General features: G+C 36.3%; 1 protein-coding gene across 2 annotated transcripts in view; it reads left to right on the top strand.

Annotated features, from left to right (window-relative positions):
* Positions 1 to 18,745, top strand: part of ARID2 (AT-rich interaction domain 2) — a 188,990-nt gene that overhangs the window by 113,720 nt on the left and 56,525 nt on the right. For both annotated transcript variants that reach the window (XM_033222332.1, XM_033222333.1), the window contains exons 7-15: positions 2,011 to 2,077; positions 2,171 to 2,421; positions 2,753 to 2,849; positions 2,930 to 3,139; positions 4,643 to 4,810; positions 12,149 to 12,230; positions 14,131 to 14,265; positions 14,872 to 15,068; positions 15,355 to 18,218. In XM_033222332.1, coding sequence (XP_033078223.1) covers positions 2,011 to 2,077; positions 2,171 to 2,421; positions 2,753 to 2,849; positions 2,930 to 3,139; positions 4,643 to 4,810; positions 12,149 to 12,230; positions 14,131 to 14,265; positions 14,872 to 15,068; positions 15,355 to 18,218 — 4,071 coding nt within the window. The remainder of the gene's footprint in view (positions 1 to 2,010; positions 2,078 to 2,170; positions 2,422 to 2,752; positions 2,850 to 2,929; positions 3,140 to 4,642; positions 4,811 to 12,148; positions 12,231 to 14,130; positions 14,266 to 14,871; positions 15,069 to 15,354; positions 18,219 to 18,745) is intronic.

The following is an 18,745-nucleotide window of genomic DNA, read 5'->3' as shown; positions in this document are numbered from 1 at the left end:
TTTCTTGGAGTTTGTAGTGCTTCTGAAATATGTAGGTTAACATCTATCAGTTACTTTAGAATATTTTCTGCCCTTAAGTCTTCACATGTTCTGTCTGCCCATTCTTTCTCTTCTTCAGGAACTCCAATTATTTGTATGTCAGAACTTTTCACTGTGTGCTTATGTCTCCTACACTTTTTTTCTCTTCATCCTTTTGTCTCTTTATACTTCAAACTTATTTACTTGCCCTCTCTTCTTGCTCATAAATTTACTCTTGGGTTGTATCTAATCGCTTCTTAAACATATCCACAGAATTCTTAAATTTAGTTATGTTTTTCAATTGTAGAATTTATTTTTAGTTCTTTCATACGGTTTTCATTCCTTTGCCAAAATTTTTAGTTTTTTATTTCTTTGAACTTACTATTCATTGTCATTTTAAGTTCTGTGTCTGATATCTTTAATATCTGAATTTTTGTGGACCTTTTTTCTTGGTGATTGAACATTGTCTTTAAAAAAAATGTGCCTACTTCTTTTTTATTGCTACCAAAGATTGTTTGTCATGGATTTTTTGTGCAATGGATTTCTTTGATGATGACATGAAGCCAGTAAGCCTTTTTCCAACTAATGGTTTTAAATGCCTAAGAACTTTGATTCCAAAAAAAACCCCAGTTGTTTTGAAATATACACATAATGTCACAAATACTGCTAATATTGCTATAGTTAATTTCTTAATATTCAGAGTTGAAGAAATTCTAAAGAAATGTCAGATTTCCAGGCCAGGCGTGATGGCTCATGCCTGTAATCCCAGCACTTTGGGAGGCTGAGGCAGGTGGATCACGAGGTCAGGAGTTCAAGACCAGCCTGGCAAACATGGTGAAACCCCATCTCTACTAAAAAGACAAAAATTAGCCTGGTGTGGTGGTGAGCACCTGTAGTCCCAGCTACTCAGGAGGCTGAGGCAGGAGAATCACTTGAATGTGGGACGCAGAGGTCACAGTTGCAGTGAGCTGAGATTGTGCCATTGCACTCCAGCTTGGGCGACACAGTGAGATACCGCTAAAAAAAAAAGGGTTGGGCGCAGTGGCTCACGCCTGTAATCCTAGCACTTTGGGAGGCTGAGGTGGGCAGATCACAAGGTCAAGAGATTGAGACCATCCTGGCTAACACGGTGAAACCCCGTCTCTACTAAAAATACAAAAATTAGCTGGGCATAGTGGCACATGCCTGTAATTCCAACTACTTGGGAGGCTGAGGTAGGAGAATCACTTGAATCTGGGAGGTGGAGGTTGCAGTGAGCTGAGATCGCGCCATTGCACTCCAGCCTGGGCGACAAGAGCGAAACTCCATCTCAAAAAAAAAAAAAAAGAGATGTCAAATTTCCAGTAGTGTTTAATGTACATAGAGATGTCATTTTTCCCCCATCCAAGTTCACAGGTTTTCTGATTTCTTTCACAGTCCCTTTAGTCGTCTGTGGCCCTAGGTTAAAAAACCCTAAAGATAAAAAGATGCCTTTTTACATAAGTATCTGAAACTATAGACAATAAAATATTTACATCAAAGAATTAATTCCCTAGAATGTAGCAATATCCACATGAACTAAAAATAAGTAGAAACATTATTTTCATATTGTGTGACTATTTTTGAAAACTTATTTTAAAATTTCATTTTCAGATAGGGTCTCACTGTTTTGCCCAGGCTGGAGTGCAGTGGCACAATCACAGCTCACTGCAGCTTTCAATTCCAGGCCTCAAGTGGAATTTGAGGCCACAGCCTCCCAAGTAGTGGGGACTTCAGGCACATGCCACCACTGCTGGCTAATGTTTTAAATTTTCTATTTTGTAGAGATGGGGTGTCCCTTTGCTGCCCAGGCAGGTCTTGAACTCCCAGCTTCAAGTGATCCTGCCATCTTAGCCTCTTAAAGTGCTGGGATTTACTGGCATGAGCCACCATACCCTGCTTATGTGTGACTATTTCTAAAGCAATGGAATAGTTGTTTCAAATCATGGAGAATTAAATAACTTCTCATTACAGTTTTGGAAAGACATCGTTGATGATAATGAAGTTCGTGACCTCATTTCTGACAGAAACAAGTCTCATGGTAAGTTAGTGAAAGCAAATTTTTTCAAAACCTTTGAAGTATTAATAATAAATGAAATATTAATTTAAGTGAAATATGTATTTTCTGTTGTAGAAGGTACATCAGGAGAATGGATTTGGGAGTCTTTATTTCATCCACCTCGAAAGCTGGGCATTAACGATATTGAAGGACAGCGGGTACTTCAGATTGCAGTGATTTTGCGAAATCTTTCCTTTGAGGAGGGCAATGTTAAGCTCTTGGCAGCTAATCGTACCTGTCTTCGTTTCCTATTACTTTCTGCACATAGTCATTTTATTTCTTTAAGGCAATTAGGCCTTGACACATTAGGAAATATTGCAGCTGAGGTAAGCATGTGACTGTACCTTAAACTAGTTTTTATAGTTAGCAACATTTATGTTACAATTTTAGGATGAGGCATTTTTTAGTTGCCGTATTTATAGACTATTAAATGCTTACATGTATTAATTGCTAAAAATGGTGATGTAGAAGTATCACACACTTATGGAAAAAACTATTTGAAATGATGCTTTAAATTCAGTGATGGCTATTTTTACAATAATTACATTTTTTAACGTTATGCAACATTATCCTGGTTTTTAAAAAATTTTTGTTAAATTTGAAATATACAACTCTGGAAGAAGCATAGCTCAATAGTAGTGTTGTTTCTTTTTCTAGCTTTTATTGGACCCTGTTGATTTCAAAACTACTCATCTGATGTTTCATACTGTTACAAAATGTCTAATGTCAAGAGATAGATTTTTAAAGATGAGAGGTGAGTTTTCACTGTAGTATTTACTTTCTAAAGTAAACAAACTGTATCATTTCTTAATAATACATATTTATGTTTTTCAGGCATGGAAATTTTGGGAAATCTTTGCAAAGCAGAAGATAATGGTGTTTTAATTTGTGAATATGTGGATCAGGATTCCTATAGAGAGATCATTTGTCATCTCACTTTACCTGATGTGCTGCTTGTAATCTCAACACTCGAGGTGCTATACATGCTCACGGAAATGGGAGATGTTGCTTGCACAAAAATTGCAAAAGTGGAAAAGAGCATAGGTAAGATTGGACCAAAAAACAAATTATTTTCTTTATTGAGGAAAAATGTTTAATATGATACTGTACAAAACCCTCAATTTATATGTGGGGTTTAGTATTTTATTTTGAAGAGTCATTACCTCCTCAGGCATACTTGTTTCCATTATTCTTTCTGCCTGTTTTACATGAGCAAGAAACATCTATAATTTAGAGACCAGGATTACATGGCTATCAGTAATTCCTATTTCTTCTCTTAATTTCTGTAATTATTATGTATTAAATTTGAAATGGACAAAACTGCTGTATCTAAGTTATCTGAGAGCAGGTCTTTCTGTTTCATATGGCCAGCTACTACTATTAAACAACTAAAGCTGAGTGAAACAGGTTTCCTTCTGTTCCTAGAAGTTGCTGGTGGTTCTGCAATCTTTAAAAATCAATGAACTCACCTCCATAAGAGCTATCAGTTTTAAATATCAGTTTTAAATACTAACACATGCTATATTAATGTTTTACTTGATGATTAAAATGATATCTGTCTCAGGTGTAATAAATATTAAAATCACAGTTAATAAAGATTCAGCTTGAAAACTGTTATTATTGAGAAGTTAATATGTCACTTTTCATATCAGTGGTTCTTAAATCTGGCTATACATCAGAATCACTTGAGAATCTTTCCAAGTATATAGATACCCACTGCTGGGCATGGTGGCTCACAACTGTAGTCCCAGCACTTTGGGAGGCCAAGGCAGGAAAATCGCCTGAGCCCAGTTCAAGATTACCCTGGGCAACATAGTGAGATCTCGTCTGTATGAAAAATAAATAAAATTAGCCAGATGTAGTGGTACATGCCTGTAGTTCCTAGCTGCTTGGGAGGCTGATGTGGGAGGATCGCTTGAGCCTGGGAGGTTGAGGCTGCGGTGAGCTGTGATCGTGCCAGCACTCCAGCCTGGGTGACAAAACAAGACCCTTTCTCAGAAAAAAAAAATATAGATATAGATATAGATATAGATATCCAGCTCCCACTCCAGAGCTATTAAATCTGTCTTTAGAGATTGAGCCTAAAAATCTTTTATTTATTTATTTTTTTTGTCTGTCATCCAGGCTGGAGTGCAGTGGTGTAATCTTGACTCACTGTACGCCCTGCCTCCTGGGTTGACACCATTCTCCTGCCTCAGCTTCCCGAGTAGCTGGGCCTATGGGCACCTGCCACCATGCCCGGCTAATTTTTTTTTTGTATTTTTAGTAGAGATGGGGTTTCACCACGCTAGCCAGGATGGTCTCGATCTCCTGATCTCATGATCTGCCCGCTTCGGCCTCCCAAAGTGCTGGGATTACAGGTGTGAGCCACCACACCCAGCCTAAAAATCTTTTTTTTTAAAGATGCACAGGTAATTCTGATGTACTGTGATTCATGGACTACTATTTATTCACATTTGTAAGTATTCTGTACAACATGTTTTCACCAGTGATGGCATTCGTTTATAATATTATTAAGTAATAACTATTGCTTTTTATTTATTTTAGACATGTTAGTGTGTCTGGTTTCTATGGATATTCAGATGTTTGGTCCTGATGCACTAGCTGCGGTAAAACTTGTTGAACACCCAAGTTCCAGTCATCAAATGTTATCTGAAATTAGGCCACAAGCTATAGAGCAAGTCCAAACCCAGACTCATGTAGCATCTGCCCCAGGTTAGTGTTTTTACATACTCTTTTCAGTGTGGTTATGAGTGTATAAGATTTGATCCTAAGAATAAATTTCAATGTGCAGTGTAGAGAACTGATATTTTACAGTAGAGTAGGCCAAAGTGGAATTTGGGTATGTACTTAATTTCTTAGATATTATACATTCCAGGAGTAGCAGGATCAAGGTGAGCTCATAGGAAGAATAGTATAATAGGAAAATTAAGTTGGGCAGGATTTAGAGTAATGTGGTGGATTAGATATTCACAATTATGATAGCTGTAAGTGCCCCAATAGGCATATTATTTGTGATTTTGGTCATGAGAAATTGACATGCCAGGAATAGATTATTCATATATTTATTACCTTATAATTTTCTCAGGTGATCATCAGGATACATAAGTATAATACTCCTAACATCCCTAAATATTGGAACCAACACCATAGAATCAATAGCCTAGGAGAAGACACATGCACATATGTATACACACACTTACAAGCATGTATACCTGCATTTACACAACTTTCCTAGTGTCTCTTAGCTCAATTCTGTTTAGCTCAACTGTAATTATAGTACAGATATGTCTAATAACCAGACTTCTGTTCAGTCGTTGAACTCCTTTTCCCTGGCTCATTGTGAGTCATCATTTTTTATATTTTACCACCCTTAGCCTTTTTTTAAAAGTGCTTTCTCTGCCTTGGTTTATCCTAAAAATACATCTTTCATCTCACCTACCCTTCCATTTCCTATCCTCTCACCTCCTGCCGTCCCCAAGACTCTTCTTCTTCTTTGTATTTTTTGAATGGAGGATGCTCATTTTCTCAATTGATCTTAATTCTCACTTTGCAATTAATACAGAGGCTGTGTAGAATGAATTTCTTCAACTTCTTACTCCTTCAGTTACAAACTTATTAGCATCTGGACTCATTTTCCTTTAGCTTCCACTCGTTTCAGAAAGAGATGCTAATTTCTTTTGAAACTTACCCTGAATATCAGTCTTTCCCATCTCCATGTTCCCATATCTTAAATCTCTTTCTTTCCTCACTTTTTCCTTTCAGCTAGAAATGTATTTAGATCTTTCTCATCCTCCCTCGCAAGCCCCAAACCAAAAATTTCATTATCCCACTTACCAGATCTTGTTGAATCTTCCTAAATACCTGGCCTTTTCAACTGCCAGTGCTTGTGATTGAGATTGAACTCTCATCATCTCTAGCTGTCTGTTCTCACATTCATTCATGGTCCCAGTTTGTCTTCTACTCCAACTTGTAGTATGAAAATTATGTACTCTATGCAAAGTGTGTAATACGTATCACATATTTCATTGATTTCCATTATGTCCTTCTGAAGTGTATAGATTTGTGTCATATGTTCACTCAACTAACTTGGATCCACCAAACAGAAATGGACAAATAACAGAAGGCAAAAAAATAGATAAATTTGACTGCTAGTCTAGTCAATGAGCTTTCAACTACAGGTAGTAGATGTTAAACAGTCAATTCATATTGGGGAATCTTTGGTCAGAATATTGTTTCTCAACCTTGACAAAGAAATGAAACCGTTCGTATTGCTACTTAAGTGGGTGGTGGGAATGTTTTTTACCATCAAAGAAGAAACTGAAGATTAAATTAATTGAGGGACATAAAAGGGCAGTGTTAAGGAAATTGATAAAATGTCAGTGAATACTCAGGGTGATTTGATGAAAATTATTTTTTGCTGCTTGGTTAGCCTTTGACCTTCACAGTTCTTTTGACCTCAACAAATGAACCTACTTCCCAACCTAAAATTTGGTCCTCATTTGGCAAATGAATGAATTTAAACATTGAGAATTTGTGGCTTATTCATTTATGTAGTAATTCATTCATAGAGATGGGACTAGACCACTGGGGATTGAAAAGAGTTTATTTTCAGCTGAAGAGCACTTTATTACTTGTGCTCTCCCTGATTGATTGGTTATCCTTTGTGGTTTAGCTATTGCCTACATAGTTTAATGCTGCTTTTTTATGGAATTACCATCTTTAAACTTTTTGCTCACTTCCCTCAATCCCTCTGAAAACTTTTGTAACCTTTTACCCATTTTTAGATTAACATCTAAATCTCTATCATAATTTAAATAGTTGCAAAGTATGTATTGTCTTGATGTATATTTAAACTACATTTTTAAAAGAAAGTAATTACAGTGCTTTTTGTATCCAGTGGAATCTTGATACCATCATTCATTTTTTAAAATGCACAAACTCTTTAACACCAGAAATTTTATAATATTCCTCTTTCACCTTGAACTCATATTCCAATATCCTCAGAGTTTTATCCTAATATAATACATTTTATGTTTGAGATTCTTTTTTATTCATCACCCTATCAATACTTTTTAGCTACAAAATAGACATTTTTAAAGTTTTTCAATTCCTTGTTATTCTATAAAGCTCTACATTTTAAAAATTTCATTTGGCCAGGCACTGTGGCTTACACCTGTAATCCCAGCACTTTGGGAGGCTGAGGCAGAAGGATCACTGGAGGCCAGGAGTTTGAGATCAGCCTGGCAACATAGTGAGATTCCATCTCTACAAAATCAGGAAAAAAATTTGCAGAGCATGGTGATGCACACCTGTAGTCCCAGCTTGGGCCCAGGGAGTTAAAGGCTGTAGTGAGCTATGAATGTGTCACTGCATCCACTTTAGGCAATAGAGCAAGACCCTATCTCAAAAAAAGAAAAAAAAATATATATATATACACACACACACACACACACACAGACACACACACATATAATGCACATACATATACTTTATCATTACAGGTTTTAGTAATAAATGGTACATCAAATAGTAAATACTTTGTAAATTTTTATAAATAATTACTAAACAAGGCCGGACTCCGTGGCTCATACCTGTAATCCCAGCACTTTGGGAGGCCGAGGCGGGCCGATCATGAGGTCAAGAGATTGAGACCATCCTGGCCAACATGGTGAAACCCCTTCTCTACTAAAAATACAAAAATTAATTGGGCATGATGGTGTACGCCTGTAGTAGTCCCAGCTACCCAGTAGGCTGAGGCAGGAGAATCGCTTGAACCCGGGAGACGGAGATTGCAGTGAGCTGAGATCGCACTACTGCACTCCAGCTTGGTGACAGACCGAGACTCCGTCTCAAAAAGAAAAAAAAAATTAAACAAAAATGTACTTGAAATATATCTCTTAATAAGATGAATAGGACTCTCCCCTCTAATTCTCTGGATGCTATTAATTCAATATATCTCTCAATGACTGACTTACTGCTAGAATGAAACTGGAGTTAGCATCAATAGTATTCCTGTTTCCCTTTTTATAGATGTAAATCAAAAAATCTAGTTTGCATCATTAAATAGATGAAGATAGAATTTACAGTTCTTTGAACTTCAGAATTATCCAAAAAGTATTAAACTTATTTTTTACAATTATCCAAAAACTTGAGTTCTCCTTTATTTTGTTGAAATCAAAGAATTAGCAAGTACCTGACTGCAAGAATATTTGTTGCTCAGTCATTAGAGGCCTTTTTTTTAAGTTTCTGGAAAATATATCAAAGAGATATTAACAAGCTATGACTATAAATTATACTTGCTACTGTTTTAGGCATCTTGTGTAACCTGATAAATTCAAGAAGTTTAACACAGTGGTTCTCAAACCTTAGGGTGCATCAGAATCATCTGATAGACTACTAAAGATATCTGGGCTACATTCCCTGAGTTTCTGGATCAGGTGGGCCTGAGATTTTTTTCTTTCTTTCTTTCTTTCTTTTTTTTTTAAAGACAGCATCTCACTCTGTTGTCCAGGCTGGAGTGCAGTGGTGCTATCTCAGCTCACTGCAGCTTCTAACACCTGAGCTCAAGGCTATCCTCCCACCTCAGCCTCCTGAGTAACTGGGACTGCAGGTGGCCACCACCACACCCAGCTAATTTTTGTATTTGTTTTTATAGAGATGAAATTTCACCATGTTGCCCAGGCTGGTCACAGAATTTTCATTTTTATCAAGTTCCCATGAGATGCTGATGCTGCAGTCCAGGGACTGTATTTTTAGGATTACTGAGTTAGGAAAACTGAAATATTGTTCATTTCAAGACCAGTACAATGTATTTGATGTTTAGGTGCTTTTTGTCGTATTCTTCACATATATTTTTGTGAAAACCTTGACACTGCATATTTAAGTTGATTTTTCAGAAAATGTCTGCCATGTGACCTAGTAAACATAGTTTTTATTAACAAAAGTCTCTTGTTTAATCAGACTCTTTTTGTTACTTAGAAAAAGTCCAACTTTGTATGTTAGTATGACACCTTCTTTCCTTCGGAATTTTAACAGTTGAATTTGCTATGAGTTTGTAATCTGAATGAAGTAAACCACCACCTTCCATACTCTTTCTTTCCTCTCCTCTCCTCTCCTCTACCCTCCCCTCCCCTTCTCCCCCCTTCCCTCCCCTCCCCTCCTCTCCCCTCCCCTTCCCTCCCATCCCTTCCCTCCCCTCCCCCTACTTCTTTTTTTGAGAAAGGGTCTCACTCTGTCACCCAGACTGGAGTGCAGTGGCGTGATCAGAACCTGGCTCACTGCAGCCTTGACCCCGGGAGCTCAATCAATCCCCCTACCTCAGGCTCCTGAGTAGTTGGGACTACAAGTACATGCCACCAAGTCTGGCTAATTTTTGTATTTTTTGTAAGGAATGGGGTTTCACTATGTTGCCCAGGTAGTCTCAAACTCCTGGGATCAAGCAGTTCACCCACTTCGGCCTCCCAAAGTGCTGGAATTATAGGCATGAGCCACCATGCCTGACCCACCTTTGATATTTCTTTAAAATATTTTCTGTACTTTGTTTACACAGGATTCTGCCTAAGAAGTAGTGCATTCTTTGACAGTAGTTGAGGAGGCAAGGGCATTAAGCAAAATTATCATTACTCTACAATGTATCTGAATTTAGAACAAATCAAAGGGCCGGAATACTGAATTTCTAATGCCCAACTTTGCCCTTAACTGTAATATGTAAAATACTGATATTGACAGGAAGCTATACCAATAATACCTTGGTTAAGAGGCTTCATGGACACTAATGTTTTGAATTCTCTCTTTAGTGATCCACATGTTGTTACGCTATAACAATAGTAATAGTAGCTAGCATTTATATAGTGCTTATATAGTACTTACTTTGTGCTAGGCATTATTTTAAGTGACGTGCACATAATCTAATCCTTATAGCAACATGTGAGGTTAATGTACTGTTACTTTCCTCCATTGTATAGACAGAGTTATTTTGCTCATAGTTACACAGCTAGCTAGTGAGTGATGGAATTATTTGGCTGTAGATTTATGCATTTAACCATAATGCATAATCCTGCAGGGCTATCAAAGATGGGTGAGAATTAAGTCATTTGATTCCAAAATGAGAGAAAAACAGTTATCAAAGAGGAGATGATACTCTTATGCAAAGCAGTTTTAGGAAGAATACATAAGAAAGCTGAGTATCTGGAAATTGATTCAAAGTATATGCACCTTCATTTGGAATATCTTCAGGTATCCCGAGGGCAGTGCTCCTCGGTTGTAGCTACTTTTTATAGTGATTATGTTTCCAGTTTAAATTCCCATTTGTAATTTTATTCTTCCTTCTACATTGTTTATAAAGGCTTCTCATGATTTTAATGTGATTTCTAGTGTTTCGTGAAATTGATTGCTAATTCATTCAGGAAATTTCAGTCTGAGTAGGGTGTACTCTTTCATAGTAGAAATGATAAAGGGAAGATTTCTACATAGTTTCAGACCCTAGAAAGTATTTTCGGTATTAATATCGTCGAGTTAGAAGGAGAAGAAAAGATAAGCTAGGATTGCCAACAGGAAAAATTATTTTTGTTCTAACTGTTGCATTATCTCAAGGAGCATATAATAGTATGGCCTCTGAAATGTGACAGACCTGGATTCAAATCCAACACTTTTAAAAGAAGTTCTTTCAAGTATACCCAGCTCTACTATCTCCACCATGTGTTCCTGGCTGAACTTAATCTCTGAGCTTTAGTTTTCTGATCTGTGAAATAGGGATAATTAAACTTAGACCTAAAAGATTAAAATAAATAATGTAAATATAAATGGATTTATACACAGTATATGTTTATTAAGTGGCTACAATTACCTATTACCTCAAAGCATGGGGCATTCATCAAAGGTTATGATTGCCTCAGATTATTCACAGATTTGGCTGTGCTATGGAGCTTGCCTAGTTCCAATAATTTTAAAATGCATTTGTTCTGTTTGAGGGTTCTGAGCAGCTTTGCTAAAATATCATCTGAAAAAAATTGTGTATAATCTGTGTGTTTAAAAACTACATTGCCATGTCACATAACAGTTTTTCTAAAAACTTGCAAAGTAATGCTAATGAATAGTGATAAAAGGATAATTAATTTACAAATATATGATTCAGACTTATAATTTATAATGACTTTTACTTTATATTTTTCATGTTTTCATTAGTTCCTTTGTAGAACATAGTGAAGAAGAAGAGATAACATACATCATTTTTCTACAAATCTCTTCAACATGTTAGAAAATAATAGGTGATTTACTCATTTATTCATTGACCTTGAAACTTTTAAAATACATCATAAATGAAACTTCAGAAAGTATGTGTCTTAAGATTAATAGCTAGTACATTTGTATACAACCAGGTTGCCTCTTTCAGGAAAAAAGTATAATTCAAATTTATTATTACAACAGATATCTTCTTTTTTTCCTCCCCAGAAAAATTATAGAAATCCTTTTTTGAATATGGGACTTTAAATTAGTTCAGCTTTTGTTCACTGTATTCCAAAAATTTTATATGTGCCACTTACAGTTATTAATCTTTTAAATTAGGGAGTGAAGCTATAATTTCTGCTGCATTCTGCTTCCATAGCTAAATTGAAAGATGCTCAACTTATGTGTTGAACTGTATGACCCTGGGCCAGTTTTTTGAATCACTTTGAGTCTCAGTTTTCTTATCTGTACCTACCTCACAGAAGAATTGAGTAAGCAGACATTGTAAAGTATTTAGTTCAGTGTCTTGCCCATGGGAATAATAGACGTTATGTTAACTAAATCATCCATATTAATTGTTATTATTTGAATGATTGTGAGGTTAAACAAAATAGTTCATATGAATCCTCTAAGACAGTGCCTGGTATGATATGTTCTCCATTATATATTAGGTTTGTTCTCAAATGTGTATACTTTCATATGTTTATACACCTTTTAAAAAGGTATTCATTGTGAGTATTAATGGGTTCAACATCCATAAAATAAGTATGGCATATAGTGACTAAGTTTTAAGAAATGATGTAGCTAATGTATTTTTTTCTTTAGCTTCCAGAGCAGTTGTAGCGCAGCATGTTGCTCCACCTCCAGGAATAGTGGAAATAGATAGTGAGAAGTTTGCTTGTCAGTGGTAAGTGGTTTATTTCTATTAAGGATTTATCCTTGGGAAGAATAAAGCAAAGAAAAAAAGGAAATGTATTCTACAGACATCGAGAATATTTTATTCTGTATTCCTTTTTAGTTAGAGTAGAATATCATTTACACAAAGAAAGGACACTTTAAAATCCCCTTGTATATTGGAATAATTTGAAAGAAAAATACTCATCAGAATTTTCAGAATTAAAATTGTATGACTAGAATTTCATTAAATTACACCATTTAACTTTTTTCAGAGTAAAATTTGTGTTAAAAAGTTATCTTTCACTTTGTAGAAAGTACAGTTTGTCAGGTTATAAAATTTGTTCTTCTAAAATTAACATTTTGTTATAACTGAATTGTACTGACCTTAGGAAAATAAGACCAGGTGTTTTAAAATGTCTCCTCTCTTCCATCTAAAACAAAACTTCTTATTCATTAATAATTTTTTTTGGGCGTGTGACTAGTAAAGGGACATTAATCAAATGATAGAATAGAAATAAACAGCTTGACAATAATAATTTCCTTGAAAAGATTGTATAATCGTATGTCCGCCGCTTTCTGAAAAAAAGCAAATGTAGAGTTTTAAAAATTTCACTTGTTATGGATAGTTACCTCAACATTAGTATGAAGTTCGACTTCAGTTCTTCAGGAGATTAACAGATTGAAGTACACAATCACTTTCCAATGATATATCACTTTAAAAATTTCTTTTCTTGATCACTTTTCTGCCATTCACTAACATTATTTGTCTCCCATTTCATGCTCGTGTCACTCTTTGTTCCATATTTTTGGTGCATTCAATACATATCTTTGTTCCTATGACAGTTTTCTCTAGACTTTTCTACTTTGCTTAAATCAGGTTTATGGTTTTAAATATCTCTAATTGTTTGCTTTTTCCTCACCTTCTATAGTTTTACACATTGGCCCCTTGAATCTTTTCCAGTAATATTTGGAAATGTTTGTCTTCTACATTGCAACCAAAATGAAGTTTTTATATTTAGTCTTTTTGAAATTTCAGTACAGACAGGATTATGAAAGTTGGAAAAAATACACACCATAACCACTATAAAATGTGTGTGTGTTAAGCATAGATTTGGTCTTACAAATCTCAGTTGCACATTTCTGCTAGTTCTTGGAGAGGGGGAAGAGAATCATTTTACAGTTTTTTTTAAAATCATAATTACTGTTTGATTTAGTTTTTCAGAAAAAGCTAAGTTTGGCCTCTTATACATAGTGAGTTATGGAAAGAGCCTGTCAGGGTAATTAGACTCCAATCCCAATTTATAGGTAAAGGTCATTTTAACAAAAAGACAAATGAAGTTTGAATTAGTTGTTAATGGATTACAAAGTAAAACTGTTTTGAAATGGGGAAATGGGAGTATGCAGCATGGAAAGTGTCATTGTTTTAGGAAGTAGCTGGAAAGCTTGGCTAAGTTTTTTCTGAAGGAATTTGATCCAAGAGCCAAGAAAAGTTTAACCTTAGTTCAGTTTCCCCCAGTTTTCTTTAGTTACAATGCAAATAGCACATAAACTAGGAACTTATTTTATATTGTGATTATTACAAGACAGGATCCTGAATAGATATTCACTAAATAAAACTATTTCTTACAGAACATTTGTTGTCAGCAGACCAACCCTGCTCTCACTGGGTTGTGAACATAGTTTTTATATTTGTTGTCAGTGACATTTTTATTACTGAAATAAGTGTGTTAATCTCTTGATTTAATCTAAAATTTAGCATATATTTTTGCTACTAACGTATGAGTCAGTGAAATTTGATTAGTAGGTATAATTATTAATTTTAACACATTGCCTCCACATGGCTTTAGTATATTTAAATATGGACTTTCCTAGAGTATATTGTATAATGCTTAATTTTTCTCCTCTTTTAGGCTAAATGGTCATTTTGAAGTAAATCCAGATTGTTCTGTTTCTCGAGCAGAAATGTATTCTGAATACCTCTCAACTTGCAGTAAATTAGCTCGTGGTGGAATCCTAACATCAACTGGATTTTATAAATGTCTTAGGTAGGATCCGTAGTTCTTTAAATAAAGTCCATTTACATCACTTACAATATCTCTTGCTCTTTGAAGAAAATACCAAATATCTTATCTAGTTTTAAATATTTCTACTACTAGAAATTTCATATGGATAGGTTTTAGTGTGGTGGAGGTTTAAATAAAAAGCGGTTTCAGAAATCACACCTGGTGTTTGTGTTGGAACATTATGAGATTTATCAAAGAAATTAAGTTTACTTTCTTTTTCCTACCTACTTTTACATGTTAAAGACATGACTATATCTTTTTAATCTTGAATAAGAGTATATAATATTATTATCTTCAAATACAAAGACTTTGATATTTTGCAAAGTTCATAAAAATAGGAATCTTTTATTAGTTATATGTGGGTGAAATTATTTAAAACCCGGTGACATTGTTAATAAATAATGACTTTTTAAATAGGAGGATTAATATTTTATATTTCTTTGCTTTCCATCCTTGCAGAATATACTTATGTGTCATACTGTTCATACATAAGTGACAGTAAACATACTTCTGTTGTTCATATAAACATAGTGTTAGAAGTCAGTGTGATAGTTATCAAAACTTACTGATTATGTATGTACTTTACAGAACTGTCTTTCCAAATCATACAGTGAAGAGAGTGGAGGATTCCAGTAACAATGGGCAGGCACATATTCATGTGGTAGGAGTAAAACGGAGGGCTATACCACTTCCCATTCAGATGTACTATCAGCAGCAACCAGTTTCTACTTCTGTTGTTCGTGTTGATTCTGTTCCTGATGTATCTCCCGCTCCTTCACCTGCAGGTGTTAATTTTTATTGTATTTTTTAAAGTATTACTGAATTAATTTACTGAATTTAAAGTATTACTGAATAATAAAACTGAATGAAAAATGTATATTCTCTGTTTCTAAATGTATAACTTTTGTTTCTCCAGTAGCATTTTCTTCCTTGGTCTATTATCATATTGATATGATTCAAAATTGTTAAATGTTAATTTCTTAAAACTATTTTCTCTTAAGTAAAATAATTCCTACTTGGGGCTTTTCAGTCATTTCATTTGGAATTTTGACGTTTTCTTCATATTTTCAGGAATCCCTCATGGATCACAAACCATAGGAAACCATTTTCAGAGGACTCCTGTTACCAACCAATCTTCAAATTTGACTGCAACACAAATGTCTTTTCCTGTACAAGGTGTTCATACTGTGGCACAAACTGTTTCGAGAATTCCACCAAATCCTTCAGTTCATACCCACCAGCAACAGAATGCTCCAGTGACTGTCATTCAAAATAAAGCTCCAATTCCTTGTGAAGTTGTTAAGGCTACAGTTATCCAGAATTCCATACCCCAGACAGGAGTTCCTGTTAGTATTGCTGTTGGAGGAGGACCTCCACAGAGTTCTGTTGTTCAGAATCATAGTACAGGGCCACAACCTGTTACGGTTGTGAATTCTCAGACATTGCTTCACCATCCATCTGTAATTCCACAACAGTCTCCATTACACACAGTGGTACCAGGACAGATCCCTTCAGGCACTCCTGTTACAGTAATTCAACAAGCTGTCCCACAGAGTCATATATTTGGCAGAGTACAGAACATACCAGCATGTACTTCTACAGTTTCACAGGGTCAACAGTTAATCACCACATCACCCCAACCTGTGCAAACTTCATCTCAACAGACATCAGCTGGTAGCCAGTCACAAGATACTGTTATCATAGCACCCCCACAGTATGTAACAACTTCTGCATCCAATATTGTCTCAGCAACTTCAGTACAGAATTTTCAGGTAGCTGCAGGACAAATGGTTACTATTGCTGGTGTCCCAAGTCCACAACCCTCAAGGGTAGGGTTTCAGAACATTGCACCAAAACCTCTCCCTTCTCAGCAAGTTTCATCAACAGTGGTACAGCAGCCTATTCAACAACCACAGCAGCCAACCCAACAAAGTGTAGTGATTGTAAGCCAGCCAGCTCAACAAGGTCAAACTTATGCACCAGCCATTCACCAAATTGTTCTTGCTAATCCAGCAGCTCTTCCAGCTGGTCAGACAGTTCAGCTAACTGGACAACCTAACATAACTCCATCTTCTTCACCATCACCTGTCCCAGCTACTAATAACCAAGTCCCTACTGCCATGTCGTCTTCTTCTACCCCTCAATCACAGGGACCACCTCCTACTGTCAGTCAAATGTTATCTGTGAAAAGGCAGCAACAGCAGCAACATTCACCAGCACCCCCACCACAGCAGGTACAAGTACAAGTTCAGCAGCCCCAACAAGTACAGATGCAAGTTCAACCTCAGCAGTCGAATGCAGGAGTTGGTCAGCCTGCTTCTGGTGAGTCGAGTCTGATTAAACAGCTTCTGCTTCCAAAACGTGGTCCTTCAACACCAGGTGGTAAGCTTATTCTCCCAGCTCCACAGATTCCTCCCCCTAATAATGCAAGAGCTCCTAGCCCTCAGGTGGTCTATCAGGTGGCCAGTAACCAAGCCGCAGGTTTTGGAGTGCAGGGGCAAACTCCAGCTCAGCAGCTATTGGTTGGGCAGCAAAATGTTCAGTTGGTCCCAAGTGCAATGCCACCCACAGGGGGAGTACAAACTGTGCCCATTTCGAACTTACAAATATTGCCAGGCCCACTGATCTCAAATAGCCCAGCAACCATTTTCCAAGGGACTTCTGGCAACCAGGTAACCATAACAGTTGTGCCAAATACGAGTTTTGCAACTGCAACTGTGAGTCAGGGAAATACAACTCAGCTCATTGCTCCAGCAGGAATTACCATGAGCGGAACGCAGACAGGAGTTGGACTTCCAGTACAAACGCTTCCAGCTACTCAAGCATCTCCTGCTGGACAATCATCATATACAACTGCTACTCCCCCATTCAAAGGTGATAAAATAATTTGCCAAAAGGAGGAGGAAGCAAAGGAAGCAACAGGTTTACATGTTCATGAACGTAAAATTGAAGTCATGGAGAATCCGTCCTGCCGACGAGGAGCCACAAACACCAGCAACGGGGATACAAAGGAAAATGAAATGCAGGTGGGAAGTCTTTTAAATGGGAGAAAGTACAGTGACTCAAGTCTACCTCCTTCAAACTCAGGGAAAATTCAAAGTGAGACTAATCAGTGCTCACTAATCAGTAATGGGCCATCATTGGAATTAGGTGAGAATGGAGCATCTGGAAAACAGAACTCAGAACAAATAGACATGCAAGATATGAAAAGTGATTTGAAAAAACCGCTAGTTAATGGAATCTGTGATTTTGATAAAGGAGATGGTTCTCATTTAAGCAAAAACATTCCAAATCATAAAACTTCCAATCATGTAGGAAATGGTGAGATATCTCCAATGGAACCACAAGGGACTTTAGATATCACTCAGCAAGATACTGCCAAAGGTGATCAACTAGAAAGAATTTCTAATGGACCTGTATTAACTTTGGGTGGTTCATCATCTGTGAGCAGTATACAGGAGACTTCAAATGTGGCAACACAGCAATTTAGTGGTACTGATTTGCTTAATGGACCTCTAGCTTCAAGTTTGAATTCAGATGTGCCTCAGCAACGCCCAAGTGTAGTTGTCTCACCACATTCTACAACCTCTGTTATACAGGGGCATCAAATCATAGCAGTTCCCGACTCAGGATCAAAAGTGTCCCATTCTCCTGCCCTATCATCTGATGTTCGGTCTACAAATGGCACAGCAGAATGCAAAACTGTAAAGAGGCCAGCAGAGGATAATGATAGGGAAACAGTCACAGGAATTCCAAATAAAGTAGGAGTTAGAATTGTTACAATCAGTGACCCCAACAATGCTGGCTGCAGTGCAACAATGGTTGCTGTGCCAGCGGGAGCAGATCCAAGCACTGTAGCTAAAGTAGCAATAGAAAGTGCTGTTCAGCAAAAGCAACAGCATCCACCAACATATGTACAGAATGTGGTCCCGCAGGTAAGTTATTCTATGATCACATTTCTCTTATAAAATTTCTGATCTGTAAATATGATTTTAGAGGGAAATGCACTGTTTTCCATGTCTCATCTTGAAAAGTTACTGTATCAGCTCACTTGTATCCAACCTGTCCTGTTCTTTTTCTCTGGTTTTGTAATATTAGTTTTCAATTTTAGCACATGATTTAAAGAATCTTTCAGTTTTGTTATAGATCCAAAGTAATAATTTTGTAGGCCCAAGGTAGAGAACAGTTGCTAATCTAACATCTTTTGGAGAATTTAAAAAAATGTATCTTAATCTCCTTTTTGAGTTTACTGCACAAGGGTTGGGGGAATGGGGGTCCTAAGAGTATTCTAAATGGGGATTTCTGTATTTGATTTTGACCTGAGTGTGTTTTTTTTGCCTCTTTAACAGTACTTTTGTAATAAGGATGAATCTTGTAATAACTTTATCAGTCATATTCTTTTTGTATTTATGTATTGCATCAGTCTCCTTTAGTGTTAAAAAGTATTATTGTAATTTCAATT

This window comes from Trachypithecus francoisi, unplaced genomic scaffold, assembly GCF_009764315.1.
Source record: "Trachypithecus francoisi isolate TF-2019V2 unplaced genomic scaffold, Tfra_2.0 Lachesis_group11, whole genome shotgun sequence".
Classification (NCBI taxonomy): domain Eukaryota; kingdom Metazoa; phylum Chordata; class Mammalia; order Primates; family Cercopithecidae; genus Trachypithecus; species Trachypithecus francoisi.
The sequence above is the reverse complement of the archived record's forward strand: the minus strand, read 5'-3'. Positions and strand labels throughout refer to the sequence as shown.